This window comes from Staurois parvus, unplaced genomic scaffold (assembly GCF_062004578.1).
Source record: "Staurois parvus isolate SC_StPar_1 unplaced genomic scaffold, SC_StPar_1.0 ptg000014l, whole genome shotgun sequence".
Classification (NCBI taxonomy): domain Eukaryota; kingdom Metazoa; phylum Chordata; class Amphibia; order Anura; family Ranidae; genus Staurois; species Staurois parvus.
This window is the reverse complement of record NW_028317810.1, coordinates 12,352,352-12,361,601: the sequence shown is the minus strand read 5'-3', so window position 1 is coordinate 12,361,601 and position 9,250 is coordinate 12,352,352. Positions and strand designations below refer to the sequence as shown.

At 48.7% G+C, this 9,250-nt stretch overlaps 1 protein-coding gene across 1 annotated transcript; it reads left to right on the top strand.

Annotated features, from left to right (window-relative positions):
- Nucleotides 1–809: 809 nt before the first annotated feature.
- Nucleotides 810–9,011, top strand: LOC149473530 (zinc finger CCHC domain-containing protein 3-like). Its single transcript, XM_089676390.1, has 2 exons — nt 810–1,477; nt 8,945–9,011. The coding sequence occupies exons 1-2, from the start codon at nt 855–857 to the stop codon at nt 9,009–9,011; spliced, it is 690 nt and encodes a 229-aa protein (XP_089532516.1). The 5' UTR covers nt 810–854.
- The last annotated feature ends 239 nt before the right edge of the window (nt 9,012–9,250 follow it).

The window sequence follows — 9,250 nt, the reverse complement described above, 5'->3', positions numbered from 1 at the left end:
GGGGCCCTGGTGAAGGGCAGCCTGGGACTTAGACTCCGCGCCCTGAGGGACTTCGGTCTGTTGGTGGTGGTTGTCGTCAGCCAGTGCGTTACCCTGCCACTAGGCCTACCTGTCCGTTCCACAGCCCCGCCCTGACACTCGGAGGAAGAAGCTGAAAGTGATGTCATCCCCCGCAAGCCGGCTAAGCCGGTGGTGAAAGAGCATGCTGCCTTTGCATGCTGCAACGCATCCCCAAGGACGTGTTGGCAAAGACAGGGGAGCCACTGGAAGGGGAGAAGGAGAAGGACTCTGCTGAGTGTGTTGGTGAGATGGTTCTGGACACTGGGGTAGCGGGTATAATGCCTGCAAAATTGTCTGAGATGCAGGTTAGCCCTACAGTCCTGGCTAAGGGTGTTTCCCCTCCGGTGGTGGTCCCACTAGGCCCCGCCCCTTTGGGGGGCATGGTGGCCTCTGGTGTGCAACCAGCAGGTCCCCCGGTTTCTCCTCAGGGAGCTCCAGGTTCTCAGGTCCAGGCTCCTGCGGGTCAGGCTCAGGTGGGTTCTCCTGCTGGTATGGGTGGTCCCCAGCCTCGGGCTCCCCCAGGTCATGGCTCATCTTCGTCTGCCCCTTCAGTTGCTGCTGCTGGTGTGGCGGCTTCCTCTGGTCATGCCCCCTTGGTGTTGAGTGCCCCTGGGGCTAGATCGGGGCTCAGTTACTCTGCTGCAGTTAGGGGAGGTCAGGGGTCAGTGGGATCGGCCCGGGCAAGGGCAGGTAACCTACCCACTTCCGCCGCAAGGCAAAATGTTGTTCAGCTGAAATGGTCAGGGGAGAGCCACCCCCTTAGCAGGAGAGAGGTCATAGACCGCATATTAGAAATGGGCTTCCGGGCCGCGGATATTTTCGCGTTTATTGCTCCAGTTGGTACTGGAGAATATGACGTGTCCTTCATGCGGCCGGAATTGTTGGACCTCTTTTGGCAGAGGTATGAGGCCACCTTTGTCACCAGCCCTGGGTGGGTGGGCCTAACCCCGAGGCTCGTCTCTCGCCAGTCCCTGATTAAAAAAATAACGGTGCTGGTGAGAAATGAATCCATCCCAGCATCAGATATTGTGGTCTGGCTAAGCAGATATGGGAATGTGATGGGGCCCCTTGGGAAGATCAAGGATGAGAGGGGAATATGGACAGGTGGGTGGACGACCACCATCCGCTTAAAGGTGGTTGGAAATGTGCTCCAGCACATTCCCTCTTCCGCTTTTCTAGGGAAGGACCGCCTGATCATTTTTTATGCGGGTCAGCCGAGGGTCTGCCACCGGTGTGGGGGCAAGGGGCATTTTGCGGCCACCTGCCCCGTCGTTAGATGTTCCCTGTGTCAGGAAATAGGACACCTGGCCAGGGACTGCAATGTCATCCGATGCAATCTCTGCGGGGAGCTCGGGCATTCATACAACCAGTGCCCGGAGGCCCTCCACAACCTTCCGATGGGGGAGCTTGAAGCAGAGTTGGATCGGATAGATGCTGAAGAGGCGGAGGCGGCATTGGAGAAAGCGGCTTCGGTTGCTGTGGCGGCCCTTGTGAGGGAAGGGGAGGTTTCTGTGGCCCCTCCTGTCTCTGTCCCCCCTGTTTCGTCTACCCCTTTGAAGTCCCCTGTTGTTTCCCCTTGTGTGCCGGTTCCTCCTCCCAGGAGTAAGAAACAACTGAGGGAGGCTGCTAAAGGGGCCAGGATGGTTGAGGCTAGGTCTAGTCCCTCAGTGTCTGCTCCCCCCATGCTCTTGCCGCTGCGGCGGAGTGAGAAGCCTGGTAGGGAGTCCCGGGAGTCCCAAGGTTCTGCTCCAGTAGGGGCTCAGGTGGAGGAGGGGTGGTCCCTGGTGGGTAGGCAGAGTAAGCCAGTTTTGTCCTCAGCGGGGTCGGTGTCCTCTTTAGAGGTGGGGGATGTGGCCCTGGGGAATAGGTTTGGGGCTTTGTCGGGGGAGGAGGAGGGGTCAGGTGATCCCGCTTCTCTGAAGGAGGATGAGGATGCTGGGGGGTCTCTTAAGAGAGTGAGGGACCCTGCCAAGAAAGTCGAGAGGAGGATTAAGAAACGTCCCTCTCAATTATCTTAATGGCAGTTCCCGCTCCGATAAAGGTGGCAACTATTAATGTTGCCAGCCTGAAGTCTGTAAGTGCTAGAGAAACAGCCTTATTTTTGATCAGTGGGATGGAAGCTGATATTTTCTTTTTGCAGGAGACCAGGTTGCCCACCTTGGCTGATGTCCATCTGGCCAAGCGTGAGTGGAGGCGTGGGCCCTCCTACTGGTCTCTTGCGGCTGAGCCTTACAGCGGAGTTGCGGTGCTTTTTACCGGCATGGTAACGTGTCGGCGGATAATTGAGGTAGAGATCGGAAGATGTCTGATTCTGGATGTTCTTGTAAGGGGGCATGAGCTCCATCTCATTAATATCTATGGCCTACAGTCCAAGTGGGACAGGAAGAACATCTTTGCGAGGATTAAACCTTACCTCTTTACATCCCGGCTGGTAGTCTTTGGAGGTGATTTTAACACCATTACTAGGCCCAAGGACAGGAGAGGCTTCACTGACAGGCTGGGATATGATAGCAACTTTCTAAATGCTATAGTCAGGGAGGCAGGTCTGGTTGACGCTTGGATTCAAAGTGTCCCAGACGGCACGGGTTTCACCTATAGGAGAGGTAATAGCCAGAGTAGGATAGACAGGTTTTTTTTGAAGGAGAACTCTGCCTTCTCGGCACCTGAGTGTCGGGCGGTGGAGTTTTCCGATCACCTTATCCTATCTGTCACCTTGAATATTTCAGACACGCCGCTGACAGGAAAGGGCATCTGGAGGATGAATTCGTCTCTGATGGAGGACGAGGAGGTGAGACGATCTTTCGAGGAGTTCTTTCAGGCGCAGGAGACGGTGCTGGATTTCTGCGGCAGTAAGTCTGAGTGGTGGGAGCTCACCAAAGTGCGGATCAGCAGGTTTTTCAAGGCCGTTGGTAAGAGACGGCAGTTTAAACAGTATAACGCCTACCAGCGGTTGCGGAGGAAGCTCGACCGCCTTGTTTCTAGCGGTGGAGATTCGGGGGCAATCTCGGAGGTGAAGCTTCTCCTTAGGAAACTCCAGTATGCCTCTTTGGTTCTGGAGAGGGATTATGGGAAATACCACTCACCCGACCCTTTCCAGAATTGCAAACAGAGTGCAGCAGTTAAGACGATCTCTGCTCTGAGGGATAGTACAGGGTCCCTGACTAAATCCAGGTCAGGGATTTTGGATGTCTCCAGGTCCTTTTATGTGGATTTACTGAGTGAGAAGCACCTTGACCGGACAGGGATGTCGAGCTTTTTGGAATCCACGCCTTTTCTGGACAGTGATGTCCCTCTGGCGAGTTTGACTGGGGAGATTACTGCAGAAGAGGTGTCCAGAGCAATTGATAGTCTGGCCATTAAAAAGACTCCTGGGTCAGACGGTCTGACAGCCAAATTTTTTAAGGCTTTTAAATCCCGCCTGGCACCTCGTCTCGTGGAAGTGTATAACAGCTGTCTGGATGAGGGATCTCTTCCTCCTTCCATGAGACAGTCTGCAGTTATTCTCCTGTCAAAGGGTAAGGATCCTTCGGCTATTGAGAACTGGTGCCCCATCAGCCTCCTCAATGTCGATAGAAAGGTTCTGGCGAAGATCTTGTTCTGGTGCTTGTCGCCAGTGGCAGACAGTTTGCTTTCTCGTCAGCAGCATTGCTCGGTCCGGGGCAGGAGTACCTTTACAGCGGTGTTAGCTGTCCGGGAGGCTCTGGAGCGATGTAAGGCTGAAGAATGGGGAAAGTACTTGCTGGCGGTGGATCAGGAAAAGGCCTTTGATCGAGTTGATCACAAGTACCTCTGGCATCTCCTGGACCGGTATGGTTTGGAGGGGAGGTTCATCGGCTGGTTGAAGACATTGTACCAAGGGGCGGAGAGCTTCATGTTGGTGAATGGTTGGGTTGGGAAGCCCTTTGAGGTTGGATCTGGGGTGCGCCAGGGGTGCCCGCTGAGTCCCTTGCTCTATGCCTTTGCCATCGACCCCTTCGTCAGGAGGCTAGATGGCGGAGCGGTGAGTGGGGTGCCGGTGGGTGCCACAGGAGATCCGCCTTTGAGAGTTGTGGCTTATGCTGATGATGTTTCTGTTTTCATTTCTGGACCAGAGGAGGCACAGGAGGTGTTTTCAGTAATGGATTAGTATGCCGAGGCATCAGGTTCCAAGGTCAATCAGGACAAATGTGAAGTTCTCTGGATGGGTAGGGAGGGTGAGAGCTTCTCACTCCCAGACACCTTCCCAGTGCCTCAGCCGAACATCAAAGTGTTGGGCATCAATTTTGGCTCTGATGATTACAGCAAGCAAAATTGGGAATCCAAGCTGTCGGATGCCGAGGTCAAAGTGAGATGCTGGAAGGGGTGGCGGCTCTCCTTGAGGGAAAGGGTTGATTTGATCAAGACTTTCCTGCTCCCAGTCTTTTTGTACGTTAGCTTCGTTTGCCTCTTGCCAGAGTCGCTCTATACGAGGATCTATAGCTGTTTCTTCCAGATGTTATGGGGGAATCGGCTGAACCTCGTCAAGAGGGACGTGACTTACTCATCCAGGCGGGAGGGTGGCCTAGGTATGGTCAACCCGGTGGTCTTTTTCTCTCTGATGTTCTTGAAACATAACTTTGGTAACATGCTGGCAGAGAGACCGCCTGCATGGGTAGGACTGTTCCGGATCTGGTTTGGACCCTTTCTACACAGTTGGGAGAGTGGCGGGCCAGTGAGAAGCCTGCGGGTCAAGCATGGTAAGCTCCCGGCTTATGTGGCCCCGTGCCTGAAGTTACTCCGGCGGTGACATGTGACTGCGGAGGAGGTCCGGTCCCTCCCCAGGAGGCTCCTGGGTGTGAGGATTGTGGCATCTGCTTTCCATGCGCCGCTGGCCTTGAGAGATTGCCTGGGCCATGTTATGAGGGAGGGTTTACGGTTGATAAATCTGGAGCAGATCCCCCTGAAGTTGCGGGACCAGGCCTGGCTCGCCTTCCACGACAGGCTCTACGTGAGGGGTAACCTGAAGTACCGTCCTGCGGATGACCGTGGTTGTCCGAGGTCGGAGTGTGGGGGTGAAGTGGAGACTATGGACCACTTCTTGCTTCAGTGCCCCTTTAACATAGAGGTGTATAAACAGGTGGGAGGGGCTCTGGGTGTTCCTTTCCTCCATCGCATGTCGTATGCGGAGTGGGTGTAGGGAGCATTTGAGAATCGCATGGGTTTTAATTTGGACACCCTGTTTTTAGTCAGCTTAGTTGTCCGTTATTACACTTGGATGGCACGGTGTCAGGTCTCCATTCGGCAGAAGGTCATCCCTGTTCAGGTGGTGGCGAGTGACATCCTTGGGGAGGTGGGGAAAATTCGGGGTCTTGAGAAAGACAGGCTGCGGGGCAGGACTTGGATGGAGGCGTGGAGGAACATCAAGCCTGTTGCTGCGGTCTGTTGATCTCGGGTGGTGGGATCTGACCCTGGTTTCAGTCTCTGTTCACTCCCTAGATTTTGCGTTTCAGATTTTTTTTGGTAGCCTTTTCTGGTAGGTTGTAGGGGTCAGACGTGGAAGGTCTTCGGGTTCCTTAGTCCTTCTCCTGCAGTGTATATATTCTGCTATGTTAGTCCGTTGATGGTCTGTATGGTTTGGGCCATAAAGGCCGCAAGCAGCAGTTAGTATGGAAATTGTTTATGTGTCTGTGCTGGGCCATAAAGGCTCCTTTGGGGGATTTCTCCTGTGCCTTCCCTTGCAGGGGTCTTGGCCATAAAGGCCCTTGTGTACATATTGTATATAGTGTATATAAGTTTAAGTGTTCCCTTTCAGGATTGGGACTTTTTATTTGCTTGTATATAAGTATATAGTTATGTGATTCCTTTTCAGGAGATGGACTTTAAGTTATTGCCATAAAGGCTAAGTTTATTATTGGTTTGTTTTTCATCCCCCAGGGACTTTTTGGGACTTTTCAGTTCTTTGGTTGAGTTTTGTATTTATTTATTTATTTATGTTTTTGTACTTTTATATTTAAAATTGATGGGGTTGGTTTATGTATGCCATTAATACATAAATAAAAAATCTCCATTCCTGACAGTAGTTATGGGCTGTGGAGGGGGTAGGAGGGGCAGGCTCAGGCTCTTGGCCGATCGCTGAGAAGCTGAGCAAGGTGCCAGACCAGGCTTATGGGTGGATCCTGGCCATATGATCGGGAAATTTTCAGAGCCTGGGCCGGCTAAGGACATCAGCAGAATTTAGCCCTCTGTTGGCTGAAAACAATTCACAGGAGTGCAGAACAAACTGCACTCATTTGACCTACAGAAGTATAGCAAACATAGCTTTTGGAATATATTTTTGAAACTTGATTAGTCCTGATGACCTGATAGCCGATCTAATTTCTTGAGGCCATAAAATTCCAGGACAGTACAAATATCTCTCAAATTACCCAGTTTTGAAAAAATAGACAGTCTGAGGTATTTAGTAAGAGGCATGACAGGCTTTTTGAAGCTGTAATTTTTTGTCACGATTTTTACGGAAAATGAAGAAATTAATTAAAATTATTTTTATTTTTCACCATTTGTTTTTACATACTGTCACCAGTGTAGTACAGCATCATCATACAGCATCACGGGTCCTTAAAGAATTGAGCTCTGTCATTTAAAAGCCATTGTTTCTAATTTTTAGGGACTCTATAATGACTGACATAGTACCCCTGAATTGGCGTAAGGCCAAAGTGGTGCCTATATTTAAAAAGAGGCAAAATCTTTACCAAGTAATTATAGACCTGTTAGTTTAACATCTATAGTTGGGAAGATACTGGAGAGTTTAACAAAAAACCACATAGATGAGTTTTTGCTGGCAAAACACATTTGCAACAACAGACAGAATGGAGTCATGAAAGACAGAAGTTGTCAAACAAATATGATTTCTTTTTATGAGGAGGTGAGAAAAACCTTGGACAGAGGGGTGGCGGTGGACGTGGTATACTTGGATTCTGCAAAAGCGTTTGACATAGTTCCCCACACATGGCTAATGTGTAAAGTAAAGTCTATGGGCTTAGAAAAATCTGTATGTAAATGGATAGAAAACTGGCTAAAAGATTGTATTCAGAGAATAGTGGTTAATGATTCATACTCTGAATGGTCTAGGGTTGTCAGTGGTTCAATGTTGGGACCCTTACTTTTTAATATATCTATAAACAATATAGGGTCTGGGATTAAAAATCCCATTTCAGTCTTTGCAGATGACACCAAGCTGTGCAGTGGAATAACGTCCTTACAGGATGTCTCCAACTTATAAGCCGACCTCAATGCACTGTTTAATTGGGCAAGTATGTGGCAACTACGTGTTCTGCACTTGGGAGCCAAGAATATGATTCCCCCAGTTGTACTAGGGGGGTACAACTGGGGGAATCAATGCTGGAGAAGGATCTTGGAGTTCTGGTAGATCACAAACTTAATAATGGCAAGCAATACCAAGCTGCAGTTTCTAAAGCGAGCAAAATCCTCTCTTGTAACACAAGAGGTATAGATCATTCTACTCCTTTACAAATCATTAGTAATGCCTCATCTGGAATATGCAGTTACATTTTGGACATCAATTCACAAAAAGAACATTGGGGAACTGGAGAAAGTACAAAGAAGGGCAACCAACTGATAAGAGGCATGGAGGAGCTCAGCTATGAGGAAAGATTAGAGGGACTGAATTTATTCTCTCTTGAGAAGAGGAGATTAAGGGGGGATATGATCAACATATAAATACATCAGTGGTTCATACAGTGTCTGTGTAGAGTTATTCACCTTGAGGTTATCACAGAAGACAAGGGGGGCACTCTTTACATCTGGAGGAAAAGAAATTTAATCTCCAATACGGAAAGGTTTCTTCACAGTGAGAGCTGTGAAAATGTGGAATAGACTCCCTCAAGAGTTTGGTTCTGGCCAGCTCAGTGGATTGCTTTAAAAAAGGCCCAGATGATCCAGGGAATATCCGATTGCCTCTCAGGGGATCAGGAAGGAATATTTTTCCCCTGTAGGAGCAAATTGGATTATGCTTTGCTGGGGTTTTTGCCTTCCTCTGGATCAACTGTGGGTGTAGGATTATAACTTTTTTTTTTTTATGGTTGAACTGGATGGACGTTTGTCTTTTTTATTTCAGTCACACTAACTATGTAGGTTGTTTACATTGTTATCATGTGATTGCTATAACCAATCATAGCGATCACATGATACCTGGTTACTAGTTATAGTGATCTGCTGTGTCTGGTGAAAACAGAGGTCACAAGAGGGGCATGCTGTGCTCTCCAGCAGGCGCACAGCATGCTTCTAAACCACAGCGGGATCAATTACTTATATATACATGACTGAGCCTGCAAGTGCCACACCACTGCAATAAATGTACATATTAAAAATATATATAATATACACATTAAAAATATATACAAATATATAAAGAATATATTAATTTTTAGAGCATCTACTATACCAGTCTTTTTCAACGAGGGTGCCCAGACACCTTGGGCACCTTTAGGTTTCTTCAGTTGTGCCTTGCAAAATGCCTAAAATTGCCCAAATGAACAAAAATAAAAACAAACAAAAATACAAGCCAGTGGGTGGATCAAGCCTGCCTTTTTAAAAAAGCCACAGGATTTCGTTGTGCACCATTACAACTTTCTAGCCGCTGTCATCGTAACAACCATTTACATCATCAGTTGATAAGGAGGACACAGGGTGCATGCACAGCATCCTTGTTTGACCCTCTCCTACCCCTCTCTGTCAGCACTGGAGTCACATTAGCTGACTGAGGGAGAAGAGAAACATTGGAATACTTGTCAGTACCAACGTGCAAAGCTGTGTTTGCTTTGGAAGAATAAATTGCCTCTAATGATGGGTGTCTTACATGTGTGGATGTTGCCTCAATGTGTTAAACTATTTGTTCTTTACATTTTAGAATGGGGTACCTCAAGTTTGTAATCCAGAGCTACAAAATTACATTATGTCTAAAAATAAACAGGTGAAGCTCAACTTTCCCTCCACTGGCTTCCAATTGCCCAATGAATAAAATACAAAATGCTAACAACAATCAAATGCATTTACAACTCCAAGCTACATCATCAATCTTGTCTCAAGATATCACCCAAACTGTCCTCTCCACTCCTCCCAAGACCTCCTCCTTTCTAGCTCCCTTGTCTCCTCCTCCCATGCTTGTCTCTAGAACTTCTCAAGAGCCTCTCCCTTCCTCTCTGGAGTTCTCTAC

What these genes read in the sequence shown, in the direction of transcription:
- LOC149473530 (XM_089676390.1), top strand. Translation starts at nt 855, where the DNA reads ATGGGCTTCCGGGCCGCGGATATTTTCGCGTTTATTGCTCCAGTTGGT. An exon ending in ATGGGGGAGCTTGAAGCAGA is followed by an intron (nt 1,478 to 8,944) that starts GTTGGATCGGAT and finishes TTTACATTTTAG; the next exon opens with AATGGGGTACCTCAAGTTTG.